At 55.9% G+C, this 20,006-nt stretch overlaps 1 protein-coding gene across 1 annotated transcript in view; it reads right to left on the bottom strand.

Annotated features, from left to right (window-relative positions):
- The window catches only part of ABLIM2 (actin binding LIM protein family member 2), a 154,866-nt gene that overhangs the window by 108,948 nt on the left and 25,912 nt on the right, over nt 1-20,006 (bottom strand). Inside the window, exon 2 of the mRNA XM_082633098.1 lies at nt 3,615-3,758. Coding sequence (XP_082489224.1) covers nt 3,615-3,758 — 144 coding nt within the window. The remainder of the gene's footprint in view (nt 1-3,614; nt 3,759-20,006) is intronic.

Raw genomic sequence — 20,006 nt, 5'->3', positions numbered from 1 at the left:
AAAAGTTCTAAAAGCGCAGAACTCCACTACACATAAAAGGTTAAGAGAACCAGATTTGTTTTTCTGTGCAAATTTCAGTTGTAGCAATGGTAACAGATTTCATTTTTTCTTGAGGATGTACTATGTGCTGGATGTTTGCTATGTTTTTGTCTTACACAGATTCCCATTTTGTATCGTGAAACTAGAGCTGGCTGGATTTCAAGACAATCCAGAAGCAGATGCCCCCTCACACTCTCGTCCAAGCTGCCATGGTCTCAGGCTGGGGCCCAGGCCCTTCTCCCCACCCTGCCCTGGCCTCCCCTCATCAGCACAGCACCCAGTGGTCCATGAAACTAAAATGGACAGGATCCTCCTGTGTTCTTTCTCCCGCGGTGTCGGAGCCCAGGTCCTCACGAGGACCCCCTTCCCCCCAGCCTTCCCCCACTCCCCCTCCTCACTCTACTCCAGACACACAGGCCTTGTGCTGTCTCGGAACCTGCCAGGCACACTTCCCTGCTTCAGTGTCACTGCACTGGCTGCTCTCTCTGGCTGCAATGCTCTTCCCTCACCTCCTTCAAGTCTTCAAGCAAAGGTCACCTCCTCCACGAAGCCTGCCCTGATTACCCAATTTAAAATAGTAACTCCCCAGCAATCCCAGCCCTGTCTTTATCTTGCTCTTTGTCTTCCCCTTCCTAGCACTTCACTTTCAGCATATGATGAAATTTGCTTGTTTATTCTATCTAGTGCTTATTGTCTGTCTCCCTGCCCTAGAATGTGATCTCCACTAGGACAAGGATGTCTGTTTTGTTCATGGATGCATCCCAAGCACCCAGGACACTGCCCAGCACGGAGTATGTGCCTAATCGGGTTGTTGAATGGAAACTGAGGCTAAGAAACATGTCTAAGATCCACATGAGCTGGGGGTAGAAGAGGTGGGAATTGAACCCAGACCTTCTGGCATCAAAACCCAAGCTTGAGGCAGCCAAGATGGTCTGGAGAATTATGTGATTTCTTTCACAGATTTTCAGGTTTACGTAAACCAAGGCACATCAAGCCAGTCCCTGGGTGGCGGGAACCCAACACATCGGGATCTCTTGGATCAGAATTAGACACAATTGTCTTCTGGGCTAACAGATCCTGCTTCGGTTGGCCTGGCAACACACCCACCCAGGGATGAACATGGCTAGAGTCAGTCAGTCCCCATCCTCCCATTACTCTTTGCCGGTGGAGTGGATGTGTGACCTAGTTCTAGCCAGCGAGTCATACAGGAAGCCTGTGTGGGCTTCCAGGGAAAAGGTTCTCCTCCCTGATCGAAGGGAGATTACCCTGATTACCCAATCAGAGTAATCATGCAGGGGGAGGGCCCCTTTGCCTGTGCACACCCCTGCCCAACTTCTTCCCCAGGGCTGGGTGTCAACCTGTGAGGATGTGATGTTTGGAGCTACAGCAGCCATCTCAAGACCATGAGGAGAGGCACTGCTGACATGTACAAGATGGGGGCGGGGAGTTGTGGGGGGGAGTGGAAAAAGAACTTAGTCTTTGATGACTTTTTTGAGCTGTTAAATTAACCAGCTCTGGGGGTGAGGAGGCTACCTCCAGAATTTCTCTTAAGATGATAAATATCCATGTAACTTAAGACACTATAAGTTGGGTCTTCTTTTTTATTCATCCAAGAGCACCCTCAATGATTCACAGACTTTTCATTTTCATGACAGCCTGGATAAAAGATCAACCTAAGACTATGCAATCCTCAAGCTTCAAAAAACACAACTTCTTAAAAGCTTGCAGGAAATCTCAGATACTCCCCGTCACCCTTCAGCAGGTGAAGCAGACATGCCACCTACTGAGGGCAGGGGCCCCGCTATGCCTGCAGGCTGACACGGCACCTGGCACAGAATGAATCTGTGGGTGAGTGGATGTGTGTCCGCCCCCTCCTCACTGGGACGCAGACCCTGCTGGGGGCCCTGCACCCCGTCCCTCCACGCTGGGTCTGGGGCAGAGCTGAGGCTCATGGGAAGGGCTCCCCTGACTCTCACCAGCTGCTCCCACAGGTGACAACCAGGCGAGTCACACGTCACCCTTGCTTCCTCATCTTTAAGTGGAGACAACGCCTCAGCCCCCCCAATACTGGAGGACTTTGGAAGAAAACACATGGAAAGCACTGAGCTCACAGGAAGCGCTCAGCAGAGGTGAGAGAAGGGCGAGAGAAGGTGAGAGAAGGAAGCCTCCTCGGCAGGACCAGCAGGCTCCCTGGCAGCCCCTGAGGTCCAGTCCCCCTCCTTCGGCCCCGCTGAACCTTCCACACTGCACCCCACACCGCGGGCACAGGCCTGGCCGCCTCCGACGGCCCAGCTCTCCTCTTCTTTCTTTGGCTGAACTTAGAGCCGAAACGCCACCTCCTCTGTGAAGCCTTCTCTGGAAGTTCCCAGATCCCTCCAGGTGGGCCACCTTCCCAGCACTCGACTTCTACCACTAACACCCAACTATTCCCGGCGAGCTGGTAGATTTATCTCCTCACCAGACCTCACCTGTCAAAGCTAAATCTCACGCCTTCCTACTTAGCGCTTTCCAAAGCAGGGCCTGCTGCACAGTAGGGCCTCCTGAGACCATGGTGGGCTGAGGGCACTCAGGCAGTTAACGGGCCCCGTGGTGCTGAAAAAAGCCACAGCGCTGGATTATCTTACACGTGGTGTATTTCCCATCTTTGCCCATAAAGCCCAGGGGCTCACTGCCCCTGTGGCCCGTCAAGGCCCACATGCGAATGTCTGTGCATCTCTGGACGTCGTTTCAAACCCACAGGAAAGCAGGCTGGGATGACACCGCTTGCTGTCCAGAGGTAAGGAGGGGTTTGCAGGGCCATTAAAAGAATTCTTTCTTTAAAACTGCAAGTTCTTTGGGTTTGGACACTGTGTCAAATTGGTTTGATCTGCCCATCCCTTCCCCAAAATGCTACTTTTCATTTATTCTCATGAAACTAAATGCAAATACACGAAACCCCACTGTACACGACAGAATATGCACTAACTTGAGCGTAGGGAGCAAGGGCAGGCTGGAAGGACGCTCCGAGCAAAGCCCGGCTCAGATGGAGGGATTTCATGTGATTTGTTTTACTTTCTTCTTATCTTTTTGGTATTATCTGAATTTAGTGATATTCATGTTATTTTTTATAATCATAGAAAAAGCCATGTTCATTTGGAGTGAACAGTAACATTCTCAGTCCCGCTCTGGAAGGGTGCAGGGGTGCCCGAGGTTCGTGGCCCAGCTTAGGTCCTGTGCACCCTGCGGTGCTGAGTTCACGCCACCAGTGACGGCCATTTACTGTGTGGCTATGGGGCCCAAGTGGCCACTTTGCTCTGGCCAGTGGATCACGGACATGGCTACAGCCATCCGAGGACACTGCCCGGGACCTGGACCTCATCCTCTGACCCTCCCCCTTGGGCAGATGCCCCCGTCATCCCCATAAGGGACATGGGCCACGCTGACAAGATCACGTTGTCGTATGAAGGTTTGGGATCAGTTTTTCCAGCATCCCAGATCTAACGAGTTTCTGAGGCCCAGCGTGGCAGCTGGGAGGCGGGCTTGGCCACACGGCAGGGCCGTGCCTGGCCCCATCGCAGAGATGGGTCGGCGCTCACCTTTGCAGACGAAGCACTGGATGTGGAAGTACTTGCCCTGCACCCGCAGCACTTCCCCTCTGCACACGTTCCCGCAGGTGTTACACAGGATCGCCGTGCTGGCCGGCTTCTCCGGGGCACTGTGGGCAGCCTGGGGCTCCGACACTGTGGGGAAAAGGCACTGTGTTAGAAAGTGGGACATGCAGGGCACTGGTGAGCAAACCAGCGACCGTGCAAGGACTCGGGGCCCAATGCATCTCCCAGCACAACCCAGGGGGCTTCGGGCGACCAGCGGAGGTCGGGTAATGTGAGACCCCGACAGCGGTCCTGTCCCCCACCTCTGTGTGCCCACCTCCCAAAGGGCAGCCGAACCCCTGCGGCCTTGACCTGGCACGACCGTGGCCCTCAGGGGCCTGGTGAGCTGGCCAGTCCTTCTGCGGCCAGGGACCCAGGTCCTCTCTTCTGAGAGTGCAATAAGCACATCCTCCTGTGAGCTCGCTTTGAATCCCCTCTGTGCCCTGGGGACAGTGACCTGAATATTGCCACTGTCCCCTTTAGAGCCAGCCATGACCTAGGATGGCTGAGGAGGCACTGGAGACCCCCAGAGGGACAGGTCAGGGTGGACGGTCAAAGGGCCCGACTGTGGGGCTCCTGAGGTCTGGGCAGGGCCATCACCCACATCCTCCAAAAGTGCCCGCGGAGGCCGGTGTGAGGGATCCTGGGGCCCACGGCGGGTCTGTGCTCGGGGAGCTCCGGCCCAGCAGTGGCGGCAGCCAGGTGAGCACCAGCTGCAAGCCAAGCAGCAGAGCTGTGGTCGGGGGATGCCTAGGGGCTGGGGACCAGCTCTGTCCTAGCCCAAGGAGGCGGTAGAGCCGCAGGCAGAGAGCACAGCCCACGACGGGGCCCCATCAGCCCGATCCACCCCCCACTCAGGACCAGCCCAAGAAGGCGCAGCCTGCCTCTAGCCAGTCACCTGGGACACCCCCTGTAGCAGCCCCCCAGCCCCCATCAGAGGCCCCTGAGCCCCCTTTCCTCCACTGGGAAGCTCGCCCACCCCTCTGCCTGCCTCTGAGTCTCTGCCAGGCACAGTGACAAAGGTTGACCCCCCGCCCAGCCAGCTCTGAGCAAGCAGCCTTTGCCTTTTGCAAGTGCGGGTCTCCGCTTAGACCCACATCTAGTCCTACGCTCCCGTCTTGGTCTGGGGTCACCGACCTGAGGCTGAGGCAAGGGCAGGGGGCAGGTGGTGTACCTAGGGGACCCCGGATGGCAGGAAGGAGTGGGGGCAATGATGGCATGCTGTGGAGCTGGACACTCCCTCGGAGCCCCTCCAGGGCGTCACTCAGAAGGAAGGGGGCCGGGGCACTGCTCCTGCTCCCGTGCCCCTGGTGAGGGTTGCCCCAAAGCTACAACTCCTGTCTCCCTTTCCTGGGCTGAATGAGTTCTGAGGTTTCAGCAGAGGCTGAAAGAGCCAGGGACCCGCAGGCACCTGAGGCGGGGAGTCCGCAGGCCCAGGTGCACTGCCCACCTGTACACTGCTGGAGCCATAGGGGGGCCCAGGGGAGGTGGTACGGGCCCAGAGACACCCGCCACCTGGGATGCCCCAGCTACACCACGCTTCATTGGAGAGTTAAGCGTATTCATACACACACACACACACGATACACATGCAGAGACACAGATATACACGTACATACACACAGAGACACATACATACACACAGAGACACATACATACATACACATACACAAAGAGACACACAGGCACACAGATACACATAGGCATACATACACATACACACACAGATACACATACATACACACGAGACACACACACACATGTATACACACAGATACTTTCACAGACACACAGATACACATACATACACAGACACACAGATATACACACACACAGACACAAATACACATACATACACACACACACAAATACATATACATACACAGAGACACAACTATACATATGCACCCACATAGACAGACATACACACAGACACAGACATACAGATACATACACAGACACACAAATACACATAGACACACACAGAGACAGACATGCACACATACACACACACTCATTTACAAAATCGCTAAACACCAGCACTGATTATCAGCCCCAGAAGGTCTCCTCATTCTTGTAAAAATGGAGGAGGTGGATGTCAGACAGAGGAGGACATTTCTCCATCCAGTTTCCAGCCTGCCCCCAAGGCCCACCAGACCCCGTCCCGTCCCGTCCCGGGAGCCCCGGTTCTTCAGCACAGGGCTCCCTCCTCTGGGTCCCGCCCACGGTGGGGAGTTTGACCGTGGAGGAGGGCCTGGGCCACGCTGGGGACGTCAGTCCTTCCAGGACGAGGCTCTGAAGACCCCAAGGTAGCAGTTGCCAGCTGCCTGGGGACAAAAGCCACACAGCCTGGAGAAGCAGGTGCCAGCTGCCTGGGGACAAAAGCCACACAGCCTGGAGAAGCAGGTGCCAGAAAGGAGACGACGGGCACAAAAAAATCATTTGGTGTCGCCCTTAGTACCCCAGGCCCAGTGTCAAGGCCTGCCTGCGTTTCTAAGGGTGTCAGGAACGCAATGATGGCAAACTGGACAGTGCAGAGCCCAGCGAGGGCCCCAGAGTTCTGTCTGCCGTCCTGGGAGCTGTGCTGACATTTCCACTTAGTTTAAGTGTCAACATACGATAATCACAGAAACTGCCTCATCCAGTACTTAATAAAATTGGTGTAAGGGGGCAGAGAGCAAGGATGTCCTGGGCTAGAATTTAAGACTCCCTGTGCGGAACGAGCCATTGAACTTGAAGTTTGAAACCTCAGGCAGAGCTGGCTCATGGCTGTGCAAGGCCCTGGGGCTGCCCAGGGCTCACATGGGGCTGATGGGGTCCTGAGTCACCCTGTCCACACTGAGGCTAAATCAAGATTTGAGGGCGTGGCCACAAAGATCTTCAACACTATTATCTTTTCATCCATTAGGCATACAAAGGACAATGTGCCTCATGTCTCCATGAATAGCCAGGCAAGGCCTACCCACCACCCACGTGGTGGTGGGGGAATCGGTGTCAGAGTCCTGGGGGCAGACGGCCGGGTGCAGCCCAGCTTCACCTCCTACATGCAGTAACCTGGAACTCCCAGCCGTCTGTCCATCTGCCATCCGCCCTCTGCTCACAGCATCTATCCCAGGGGATGCTAGGACCATGGGCAGAAATGTTTGTCTAGCAAGCAGCCCAGGGTCCGGCAGACCATAAATGCTCAATACACAATAGCCATTGTCATTTTCAAGGATACAAAGCCTGACATCACCAGTTTCCTGGTTACTGGAAATACTGTTTGATTTGGGGTGAAAGCTGTTTTAAGAGGATCGTTTTTATGGGAGCACCAACTCTGCCCGCCTGGAGCATCCTCCAAAACCTCCTGGGGCCTCTGGTGGCAGGGTGAGAGAGCAGGGTGCTGCCCCCTGGTGGTGGGAAGTAGACACTGCATAGAAGGGGCCTGTCTGTGCAGGTACCACCCGCGCAGGTGTTCCCTCCAGCCCGCATCTGCCCCCTTGGCCCTGGGATCACAGCCTGAGAATCCTGTGGATTTGAGGTGTGGGCCTTCTTACCCCTCAGGATGGACTTATTCCTCGAACCTCCTGCAGCTGCCCGATTGGGTGCTCTGCAAAGGGGACTGGTGCTCACAGCAGCCGGCAGAACAAGTGCTGTGGTCACTGCTGCTGCCGCCCAGCAAGTGGACTGGGGCCAGGAGCGGCGGCCCAGCTGGTACGTGACTGCAACAAGGAGGGATCGGGACCCTCACGTGGCAGGACAGGACAGGAGTGGGCCCCTAGACAGGGATGGGGCAGTTCTGGCCAGACCTCATTACATCAAGAACTATCAAGACATGAGCTATGAAGCCATGTGAAAGCACCTCAGATGCATGCTACTAAGTGACAGAAGCCAGTCTGAAAAGGCTGCACACTGCGTGACTCCAAGCCTATGACGTCATCAAAAAGGCAAAACCACAGAGACAGTAAAAGATCAGTGGTTGTGAGGGGTGGGGAGGGAGGAATGAATAGGTGGAACACAGGGGTGAATACACGTCATTATACATTGGTCCAAACCCAGAGAACACTCAACACCAAGGGCGACCCCTGATGTAAACTGTGCACTCTAGTTAATAATAATATATCAAAACTGGTTCAACAGTTGTAACAAATGGAGCACACACAAACATTACAACAATGTAACAGGCAGATGTGAACAGGGGAAACTGGGGATTTGGGGTGGGGTGTATATGGGAACTCCTTACTTTCTGTTCAATTTTTCTATAAACTGAAAACTGCTCTAGGAAATAAAGTCTGTTTAAAAAAAAGAAGGGCTTCCCTGGTGGCGCAGTGGTTGAGAGTCCGCCTGCCGATGCAGCGGACACGGGTTTGTGCCCCGGTCCAGGAAGATCCCACATGCTGCGGAGCGGCTGGACCCGTGAGCCATGGCCGCTGGGCCTGTGTGTCCGGAGCCTGTGCTCCACGACGGGAGAGGCCACAACAGTGAGAGGCCCGCGTACCGCAAAAAAAAAAAAAAAAAAAAAAAAAAAAAAAATTAAAAGAGAGAGAGAAACGGAGAGAGACGCGAACTACCACACTCCAGACCTAACCCTGAAGGCAGCAGGCTCATTTCTCTACAATTTCTGGATCGGCTGTAACATTTCATTTAACAGGTCTCTGACTGCGATGATAATAATGTAAAGCATAAAGTCAAGTGGTGAGGATCAATCACATGGCTCCGTGACTACTTAATCCCCCCGTGATAATGAAATCCCAGCCTGGGGAGCCTTGCTGGGAATAAAAGAACAATTACCGGTAACATCAACACAGAACTCAGGTTCACAGTGGAGGGGCGTGGCTTCCTCGGGTCTGCCCCGGCAGTCGCTGTGATCCTGCCTCTATAATCCCTCTGGGTACAGTCCTGGTCCGCCCCCAGCTACACGGGGTCTGGAGGAACCAGGACGGCAGCCGGCAGGGCCGGGTTTGGAACCCACCCACCGTCCAGGGGCAGCTGTGTGACCTTGAGAGCTGACTGAGCTCTGAGAAGCCTCTGTGCTCATGACTAATTTGGAGCCTGGTCTCAGGAGGCATCATTTAGAACCCAGTGAAGTGGAGAAAGCTTCTGGTACAATGCCTGACAGGTGTGGGGACCAACAGCTGCTGGCTTAGTCCTTCCGGGTCTCAGAGGCCAACCCGTGACTTGGGGGTGGGGAGGGGCAGAGGCTGTCGGGAGGGGGCCACACCTTTGCTCCCTCGGCAGCCTCATCAGCAGCTTGTCCTAGGTTTGTCTTTGGCCTCGGTCAGTGGCTGGGTGGGTGAGCAGGAAGTGGGGGCAGCCTGCACTGACCCCAGCTGACCCCCTCCCTGGCTGTCACCCTGGGCAGGCCAACGTGACCATACAGAGCCTCAGTTTTCCCTTCTATAAAATGGGGGTAAGTATTCCTAAATGTGGGACCCTTGTCTGGGTCAGATAAGAACACACATGAAGCCAGCAACCACCTGGGCGCCTGCTGGGTAAGGCAGGCACAGGAGGCAAGGACTGTGACGGGGTGCAGGTGACACAGGTGCTCCCTCCAGAGAGGGTCTGATGGAGACCTCCGGATCAGTGGGGGCTTCTCGACACTGACCTCTGCTCCCCAGCACTTGGCCCAGCTGGGCCCAGTCCTGATGCTCCAAATAGGATCCACCCAAATCCAGCACTGGGCCTCGCTGGTGCTTGCCTTGGGAAGCAGGCATGGTGGCTGAGCCCCACAGGCATCACTGCCAAGGTCAATGTCAAGCTCTCAGCTCCATGTCCATCCTGGTGGGCAGACCCCCAGGACACTGGGCAAGAGCGTCAGGGGGCTTGTAGGTTTCTTTACTTCGATAGATGGGGCCTCAACACACTCTGCCCAGCGAGCTGGGGGAGCTCGCCTCTGGCCGGGTTACCCAGCAAACACTCCATTCTCCCCTCCACTCCATTCGCACAGACCCACCTGGGTGCGGTTTCCCACTTTGTTCGTAGAAATTCACCAAGCTGGCATCAGTCAAGACGCACAAGCAAATGTGCCATGTGTTCCTGTCATGGGACCTGGAAGCCAGCTGTGATGCCACCTGAACACGTGTCCACCATCTCTCCTCCACGGGATCCTCGCTTGTGCAGGGAGCATGGCGGGCCCTGCCTTCTCCTGCCAAGGAGCGTCTACCCTGACCCTTCACGGTGCCCTAACCACGGAAACCGCTGCAGGTCACCTCGACTTCATCCTGACAGCAAAACCGCAGGGTGCTCGGCCAAAGTGCGTTCAACTCCAAACACCAAACTATAAAGCTCTTCTTCCTGTTTGCTGTTCATTCATTCACTCACCCAACAAATGTCTGAGACCTACTATGTGCCCGGATTCCACTGGAACAAAACAGACCCAGTCCTGGACATCATTTGGTCCATACCACACCCCACAGGAATGGCCTATCACCCCCATTTCACAGATGAGGACATGGTGGCTCAGAGATGCACGGGGATTTTCCCAAAGCCACAGGGCTGCATTAGGGACTCAGCTGGGGTCCCCCCTCAGATGTCTGATGCCACCATCCCCTTTGCCACCTGCTGGTCTGCAAGTCCCAAATCATGGGCTCACTCGTTCACCAAACAGCAACAGAGGAGCTGGTGGGCATCCGGGGAGGCGGGTATGCAAACTGGCCAGGCACGGGTGTAGGCAGGCGGCAGGAGAGGGGACACACTGGGCCCAGGGAGTGGGCGTGGAGGGGGCAGGTGTCCCTCTTCTTCCAGAGATTCATCTCATGTCTCACCTCCCAGACAGCACAGCACACGTTGTTCTGTGGTCCTTGGGGACTTTTTCAACTGTTTATCTCCGCTCTCCCTCAAAGGCTCTGCATTTGGTCCTGTCCCTTCTCGAAGGGCCCAGTTAATGCTGGACCCCTGAGCAGGCATTGCTGGGTTGGCCAAAGGCCAACAGCCCACATTCAGCTTGTTTTCCAGGGTTTGCTCTTGAGGCAAATCCACCTTGATATCCGGAGGTGGAGCTCCCTGCATCCTTGGGGATCTAACTGGAACCCATGCTCCATCAGCCGGGGTGGTTTTGTAGAGCTCTCCACCCTGCTCCCTGTATTATGCAAACAGCTGGCTTGGGGTTTCCACATTGTATGACTCTGTTCTACTGTTGAAAGCTTTGTAAGACCATGCATCACACCTTATCCTGAGAGTCCCATCTGCCTAGAGCAGCTCCCAGGCTCACAGTTCTCGCCTCCCCTCAGGCCTTTCTTTCTAACCGTGACAATGAGCAGAGAACTATGGCGGGAGGCACAGGGCTGTGGGGAGGTGAACCTATGTGTAGTCAGGGAGGGCTTCCAGGAGGAGGTGACGCAAGATGCACAGGTGCCTTCTGGGACAGCAGCAAGCACACATCACCGTGCTCATCTCCATCACAATACTGACCATGTTGGGTGGCCCTTGCCTACTGGCCATCTGCCTCCCTGGCCTGAAGTCCCCCAGGGCCAGGGGCCAGGTCTGAGAAGTGCGGCTCCCTAGGACTGGGTAGTGCAGACAGAGCAAGATGCACTCAGCCAGGCCTGGCTGGGAGATGGCTCTCACATACCACGTGGCCATAAGCATCCTTGCAGCTAGCACGCCCTCCAGTACAGGGGTTTCTTTAGACTGGTTTTCTAAACATGGAGTTAATGGCACAAAGGCCTTAGGGGGTCTGTCTCCCCTGCCCTCAGGATGTCCTCTATAGGTTTCTTCTGGTTCAGGAATAGGCAGGGGCCTCACTTCCCGCCCTCCTAAGCGTTATGTGTTGGAAAATCAAGCCAAATCACACGTCATTACTTCCATCTTAACCTCCTTAAGGGCTGACTACTAATTATAACCAGGAGCCAGTAAGCGGCTCTCTGTTCCTACCTGTTCTCACCAAGGCCATCAGCAGCCTGGACCCAGCCAGCCGGCTGCGAGGGTCTCAGGCTGTCCCTGCACTGCCAGACCTGTCTGACTCTTCAGGCACGTCATTCATCTGTCCTCCACCCAGCGAAGACAGCTCTGAGCTCTCTTTGCACTGGGACAAGTTTATTACCTTCTGGGTCTGGTTCCAGAAACTGGTCCTGCCTGCTCCAAATTCAATCAGAGCTGTCCTAGCCAGTTCCCATGAGGCTATCTCACTTAAATCCCCCAGGCGCCTGGGGCCCAGCTGCTTAGCCCGGGGAGATGCCAGGTTAGACTGCAGGTCAGCTGTCCTGGCCCCCAGTGACCAAGGCAGAGTTCAGGTGGAGTCACTGGGGGGAAAACCCCAGATTCCTGCTTCATGCAGGGACCCCCATAGCCAGACATGATAACCCCACAGTGACCAGGAAGAGGAGCCACTGTGGATTTACCAGGAGGCTTTTAAGGTCCAAACAGTGAGGGCAATGGGAGGCCAGCTGTGTGCCAAGGGCTCTGGGTGGCCACTCACCCCTGGGCCTCGCCTATCATCTGTACAGGGCAGCCACAGCTCTGTGATGGAGTGGGGGTCAGAGAGTGCAGGCAGGGAGTGGACACCAAGCCAGGCACACAGCAGGAGCCCATCCCGCAGTCCCTAGGACCCAGGGAGTCCCTGGACACTGATCTGGTGGCTGGTGAGTCTCAGGAGACAAGGGCACACAGCTGCAGAAAAACACCCTGATGCTTATGTCCAGAGGCCCCCTGAGACCCTGATCAGGAGCTGGCCACTGGGAGACATGCCCTACAGTCCTAGCGAGGCCCGTCTTACCTAACAAGCTGAAGCAGACCCCTTGCCCTCCCGTCCCCCCTCTGCCCAGTGTCTAATCTGAGTTGACATCTAAAGGCTCAAGTATCTGAGAAGTTCTCCATTTTGACTCAGTGGGACAGTGTCCCCTTGAGTCCCACGGAGCCCACGGCAAGGGGACAGCCAGGACGATAGAGCCCCCAGACAAGCTCTCCAAGCTGGCCAGGTGGCAGGATCAGGGAGAGTGGCGTTGAACACAAGCACATGCAGGTCCCTCCCCTGCTCAGGAACCTTCCATGGCTCCCCAGAGCCCTCAGAACACAGCTCAGCCCCAGAGCCGCCACCGAGCCTCCAAGCCCAGTACCCACCTGGTCCCCTGACTTATCTTCCACCGCCCCATGAGCCTAGACTCTCTCCCAAAGATGTCCTCAGGGGTCCCAGCACCAGCCTTGGCTCCCACCGTCCCCTCCTGGGGGTGCTGTGCCTGCCCATCGCTGCCTGTGAAAACCCAGCTCAATCTTCAAGGCCCCCGTCCAGGGCCTCTTCCATATCGACCCACTGTGTGCTGAGCATCTCCCATAGCATAGTGATCCTGTAAGAACATGTACCCATTTTACAGGTGTGAAAACCGAGGCACAGCAGGTGAGGGGACTTGCCCATCGTCCCCCTGGGTCACGGACTATGCGACCTTGGACAAGTCAGGTCACCTCTCCACAATGGTGAGTAAGCGTCTGACTCGCAGAAGGTAGTCTGGGCTCCCCAGGTGGAGACACCCCTGGAGGCTCCTGTCTGTTTGCCGGGTCTCCCTAAAGACCTATGCCAGGCCAGGGAACAAATGACCCAGTTCACCTGGAGCATCCTGGGTGCTGCTCGCTGTCCCAGCACAATTATTCTATCCAACATGTCTCAGTTTGCGTAATGAATCCAGGGTCCCCATGCCCACAGTGGCGGTACTGATGCTTGGGTCCTTTTCTGGCAGGTCAGGGTCGCAAGACCCCCCATGACTGAGAGGTGGGGGGACATTCATGAGGTTAAACTCCACTGACCCTGGGAGGCCGAAGAGTCAGAAAGGATTTCTAGCTGAGCGAGAAGAGCTTGGCTTCTAGATTCCAGCCAACTCAGCTCAGACCCCCGGGGAGCCCCGTGAGGTGGGGTGGAGTCCCTGAAGCCCCAGGACTCTTCCTGTCCTGAAGCAGGGGAGCCTTCAAACAAAGTCACTCTCAGCCATACAGTGATGGCCATGGGGTCACAAGCAGCCCCACTGAGCCTGAAATGAGCCTCTTACTCAGGGCTGGGGCCGGGGGTCGGGCGGTAGAGGAGGGGTGGCAGGAAAAGGAAAACCAGCGAGCCGCCCTGTCTCCCTCACTCTTAGAGGGTGTTAGCTGGAAAACGTTGTGGGGAGCTCCTATGAGGCCACAGAAAAGAACTCGTCTGTGATGGATTGAACTATGTCCCCCAAACTCACGTGCTGGAGTCCTAGCCCTCAGCATCTCGGAATGTGACCTGATTTGGAGAGAGGTGACTGAGTTAAAGTGAGGCCATTTGGGTGGGTCTGGATGCAATATAACTGTGGCCTTATGAACGGGAAACTAGGGCACAGAGATGCACAGAGGGAAGATGGTGTGAAGCACAGGGGGCGGACAGCCATCTGCAAGCCAAGGAGAGATCTGTCCTCATAGTCCTCGGAAGGAAGCCACACTGGGAACACCTTGATCTTGGACTTTTGGCCCCCAGAACTGTCCAAGAATAACGCCTGCAGCATTTGTTATGGTGGCCCCAGGAAACCAGCCCTGTGGGGAGAAAGAGCTGGAGCAGGGCCTGGGACGTACCGGCTCCCTGCTCCTGGTCTGAGCCTGTCTTCCTCTGTAGAGTGGGACAGTGACGCTGCCCCAGGCTGGGCTTCTGGAGGCTGGCGCATGGCAGGGGCTTGGCAGGGGTGGTGTGTGCTGGGTTGGGGGGTTCCTTCCAGAGGCAGAAGCTGGGAGAACATGGCAGTGAACAGTCCCCTGGAAGCTCAGGCTGCCCACAGGGGCGCCCAGTTACCTTCAGCTTGAGTTTCTAGCAACTCACAGACTCTTGAAGCTTCTAGCAGCTGGTCCAGGTGTCCTGGCCACCCATGTCCCTGGAGGGTGTTATTTCATCGCCGGAAGAGCAGCCCTTCCTGACCGGAGAGGTGTCTGAGGATCTCATGGGCAGCATTCCGGAAGGTCAGGGCTTAGTGGGCACCTGGGTCCATCCCCTCTCCCCACACACAGGGGGAGCCACAGATGGCAAGTCTGAGGCCAGGCCAGGACCAGGGCTTGGGTCTCTGGGCTCCCAGGCCAGTGCGTGTCCCTGGTTTCACCTTGCCGTGAGCCAGGGCGGCCACCACTGGACCAACCAGTGACCTCATCTGGATCTTCAATGTATGCCTCGGGCCCAGCACACAGAAGATGCCCCATAAAGGTTCCTTAAATCTAATGGGAAACAGGGAATGCATTTGGTGACTCAGAGCACAGTACAGCACCCTGCGGGGGTGAAAATTAATAGTCTGACAATATCGTCTTTCAGCTCTTGTGCCCAGACTAAGGGCCAGGCACTGCGCTGGGCGATTTCCACCAATGACCCGGGTCACAGAGCTGGAAATGGGCACACAGCACAGCTGGGACTGGAACCCAGGCCTGCAGGATCCCAAGCCCCAGCTGTCAACTCCCACTGAGAGGGTCTGTGAGGGCTGAGCTAATCCCGCCAGGGACCCTTACTCTCCAGGCTGTGTGCCGTGAGACACCGCAGTGTGGGGGCCCGTATCGTACAGATATATATATACATATAATGCTTCCAAGGTCCACCCCCGTTGCAGCAGGTGTCAGTGCTTCATTCCTCTTCATGTCCAAATAACTCTCTACTATATGAACATACCACATGGACCCATTCGTCGTTGATTTGGGGGTTGTGTCCACTTTGGGGCTGTTACAGATAAGCCGCTCTGACCATTCATGCACGATCGCTTTTGTGTGGACACATTTCCCTTTCTTGCTGGGTCATACGGTAACTGTTTAACCATGTGAGGAAGTGCCAGACTGTTTTCCTGAGTGGCTGAACCATTTCACCTTCCCACCAGCAGCTTCTCCACATCTTTGCCAATATCGGTTACTGTTGGTCTTTTTCATCACAGTCACCCTGGTGGGTGTGAAGTCTGTCTCACTGTGGTTTGGATCTGCACTTCCCGGTAACTAATGATGTTGAACATATTTTCATGTGCTTGTTCACTATTTGAATATCTTCTTTGGAAAAATGTCTATTCAGATCCTTTGTCTGTCCATTGAATTTGGTTCTTTTTCTGACTCAGTTATAAGGGTTGTTTACATATTCTAGATACAAGCCCTCTATCCGATATATGATTGGCAAATATTGTCTCCTATTCTGTGAGTTGTGTTTTCATTTTCTTCACAATGTTCTTTGCAGCACAAGGGTGCTTAATTTTGACGAAATCCAATTTATCTATGTTTTCTTTTGTTGTTTGTGTACGTAGTGTCATTTCTAAGAAACCACTGCCTGATCCAAGATCACAAAGACTTATCCTTATATTTTCTTCTAAAAGTTTTAGTTTTTTTGGTTTTTTTTACTTTTAGCTCTTATTATAATCTTACATAAATAGAATCACATTTCCCTTACTGCTATTTTTATCACAAGATGCCATTTCTTCATCTGTGAATCGGGAACAACAGTGCTTATTTCACCGGGTTTGTGCAATTTTTAATATTACTATTGTTTTGCCCTTTGCCCATCATCTGGTGAAAGCACAGCAGGGAGTGAAGGGCATTTCGTTCTCAGCTGAGCGGGGAGACCCGCCCAACCACCGCATGGAAATTCCATTTGAGAAATGAACATCGTCACATGTCTCAGCTCCTGGAATCTGCCGCTATTTTCAGAACAATCCAGTACACTGAGCAGGTCAGGGGATGTTACCTGACCCCAAGCCAACTGGTGCTCTAAGGCCTGGAGTGAGACCTCCACGGGGGGCTGAGCCTGGCCAGGCCAGGGGCCACCCACAGCTACATGCTCTGGGGGAACAAAGATGGAGGGTCTGTGATGCTGGTCCACAGCACCCTGGGAGGGAGGAATGTCATCACCCCCATTTTACAGAGGGGGTCCTTGAACCCCCCTGGAGCGGGGAAGCGCCCTGATCAGGGCCACAGTGAGGTGAGGCCAGAGGCAGGGCTGGAAGCTTCACTGGTCTGGCTTCAAAGCCATCGCTGCTGCCCCACCCCAGAGCTGCTTCCTTCAATAAAACTCTCCTGAGTCTCTCAGCATGTGGGATGCTGACCGGGACATATGGACGAGGGGTCCCGGATCCTGCCTCTGGACAGACTCCTCAGACAGAAAGGAGGATGCCAGTGAGGGCAAGGCTCTGCTGTGGCTGCCCAGAGAGGAGGGGTCCACTGGGCACCAAGCCTCGCGCCCGGACGGAGGCTTGAGGACCAGGGGTGGGAGCATTTCAGGCTAGAGGTTGGACCCCGGCTGGAGCCCCTGCACACCTTGGGCTCATGGAGGCTCCACCCACCTCTCTGCTTCTGGGGGTCCAAGCTCCTTTCCCTGTCCCTCCCCCTCCCCTCCGCCATCTCACTCTCCCATCCCCCGTCTCCTCCTCCCACCCCGACCCTGCCCCAGAGCTTTCTCCCCGTCATCCTCTCCACCAGCCACGTGTCAACAGGTGGGGTCTGAGTGGATTACAAGTTACTTATTGTTTCTGTCTAACTAGTTTGATGGGCCCTGTTCTTTGTGTCAACACCGGAAGGACTGAAGTCTTTTACAATATTCCTTAAGGCTGGTTTCTCAGCCTCGGCCCAACTAACATTTTGGGCTGGACCCCTCTTCTGTGGGACCGCCCTGTGCACTGCCGGGTGGTGAGCGGCATCTGTGGCCTCCATACCCCAGGTGCCTGTGGCACCCCTACCCCCGCCAAGTTGTGACCATCAGAAGTGTCTCCAGACACTGCCAAAGTCCCCCCGGGGAGCAAAGCCACCCTTGGTCGAGAACCAAGAACCACCTTAAATGAAAGAAGAAAGGGAGGGCAGGAAGGCGCAGAGGCCGCGGGCCCAGGGACTCGGCCGGACTATAGGATCCAGCAGCAACACTCACCACGGTGCAACACTGGACCAGACCCTCCCCTTCCCCGAGTCTCAGCTTGCTCATCTGTAAAACGGGTCACTGCATGGGGCTGTCATCAGGAGTTCACAAGAGAGTCCCCGAGGCCGGGCATACAGTTGGCCTGTGCGAGCGCTGGTCCTCTGCGCCTTTATAAACAGAGGCAGCGCTCACACTGTCCCCCTCGTGTTGGACCCCGAGCTTATGTGGGGGACTCGAGACTTCCAGTTAGAAAAGAAGCTGTCCTCTTGGGCTGGTGGTCCCAGTGGACAGGGCAGTGTGGGCCTTACCTGTCCCTCCTCCGGGCATCCCCATGGACTGTGGCTTCCACCCGAAGGGTCAGCACCCTGGAGGCTGCCGGCAGCAACTGGAAGAGGGCTCGAACCTCTGAGGCCAACATGGCTCCAGAGGGACATGCCAGAGGGTCACGTGGTGGCTGCCCACCCTCATGCCCGAGGAGGGACGGGCCAAGCCCTTCCCAGCACACCGAAATAGACTCCCACCCGGCTCTAGAACGCACCTGTTCCCAGGCGTCCGGGAAAGGGACTTTGCAAAGGCAGTGGGGGAAGGACTGGGGGAGGGCCGGGACCATCTACTGTCCCATGTGCCAGGCGCAGCCCACAAGCCCTCCCAGCACCTCCCAGCCAGTACCCGTGTCCTGGGGCTGCCTGACAAAGCGACAAAGCCCCACAAGCTGGGGGCTTCATCAGCAGACATTTATTCTCTCCCAGTCTGGAAGCCAGAAGCCCAGAAGCCCGCAATCAGGGCGTAGGCAGGGCCACGCTCTCTCAAAGGCTCTGGGGGAGGATGCTGCCCTATATCGGCCAGTTTCTGGGGGCTTGTGTCCACATCACTGCCATCTCTGCCTCTGTCCTCACATGGCTGTCTTTCCTCTGTACGTCTCTGTGTGTCTTTTTCTGTCTCTTATAAAGACACCAGTCACTGGATTTAGGGCCCACCCTCTTCCAGGATGACCTCATCTCCATTCTTATGTTAATTACATCTGCAAAGACTCTATTCCAAATAAGGTCACAGGTGGACCCTATTCTAGGTGGACAAGAATTTAACCCACTCCACAGCCCCAGCGTGCCAGAGGGGAAACTGAGGCTTGGGATGCTCGGGAGACCAACGGGCACGAAAGGCAGTACTGGGGTCCTGCCCGGGTCTCGCTGACAGCCTGGTCCCTTAGGTGACCCCCATTCTCCTTGGTGCCTCTCTGCTAGACTCGGCTTTAAGATCTGGGGCACAAATGCGATGTGACCTGTCAGCTGCGTAAGCAGGAAGCACCACCTTGCCCCCAGCACGCCGCCGCATAGAACCCGCAGGCATTATCCTGGCTAATCATGCACGTGATGGGTGCAAACCGAGCCTCGTGAACCCGGGCCAGGACCCCACAGCTGAGAGACTCTGGGGCCACGCCCTCAAGCCCGAGTCACATTTCCCACCACTCTGCCTGCCGAGGCCCTGGGTGGGCTGTGTTACCTCTCCACCAGCACCCAGCAGAAAATACCTCATCCCATCGGCTCTGAAGAGTCGGAGCAGGTGCTGGCAGCCAGCGGGGACTTTCCTGGCCTGATCTGACTTTCATTACTCACACTGGTCTGCAGCTCTCCACCCAGCGGACAGGGGATGGTAACTACTATCCCTGCAGCAAACCCCAGGGCTGCAGAGCATCACCGCCAGGCCCACGGGTCCCACGAGTGGCTACAGGCAGAGAATGGCAACCCCTCATGCTTGTAAGTGAGAAGAGTTTCTCCACTCGTTTATTCTGCAGCTATCTATGCCCTGCGGCCCGTACCCAGCTCAGGGCAGAAACGACAACAGTGTCGGTGACAATGACAGCAGTCCCCCGCTGAGCACGCAGCAAGCCCCACACACTGCACCGCACCTGAGACAGGAACTGTCATGTCCCTACTTTCCCAACCTGAGAGTCAGATGGGGAACGAGGGGCGGCACGGTGGGTGACCAGTGCCCGATCGAGGGTAACACAGAGCGAGCTCCCGGAGGGTCGAGGGGATCCCTTGGAGGAGAGAAACCCGGGAGATTCAGAGGCCAAGGGGCGGCTAGTTGCTCAACAGCGGGAAGGGCGAGCCAGACAGAGGGAACAGCCTGTGCGAGGGTGGAAAGGGGGCGAGGCCAGTCCACATTCCCGGGAGGACGGGTGCCCTCGGCTACACGGGGCTGGGGTGGGAGGTGGGCAGAGGCCAGGGCAACAGACACTCCATTGAAAAGCATGGGTCTCACCCTGAGAACGAGGGAGGCTGAGGGTTTGCTCAGGTGTCTGAAAGAGAATCGTAGCGGGAGGAGCTGTGGGTACCATCCATGCACTGGGCAGGCGCTGCTCCGGCTCTGGAAACAGCACAGCACTGGACAGTCACAAGGACCCTTGGAAGGACCTCCTCCCCCTCCCACGAGCCCCGCCCGAGGACAGCATGGGCGAGAACCCCGAGCCCGCTGGCTCCCTGGGAGAGCGCCCGGCAGGGGGCCGGCCCTCTGCCTTTGGGCCACACTTCCCCAGGGCTGGCATCCTCCCCACCAGGGTC

Source organism: Mesoplodon mirus, assembly GCF_964341445.2.
Source record: "Mesoplodon mirus genome assembly, chromosome: 2".
NCBI classification, from domain to species: Eukaryota; Metazoa; Chordata; class Mammalia; order Artiodactyla; family Ziphiidae; genus Mesoplodon; species Mesoplodon mirus.
Note: the sequence above shows the minus strand (reverse complement) of the source record. Positions and strands in the feature narration are given on the sequence as shown.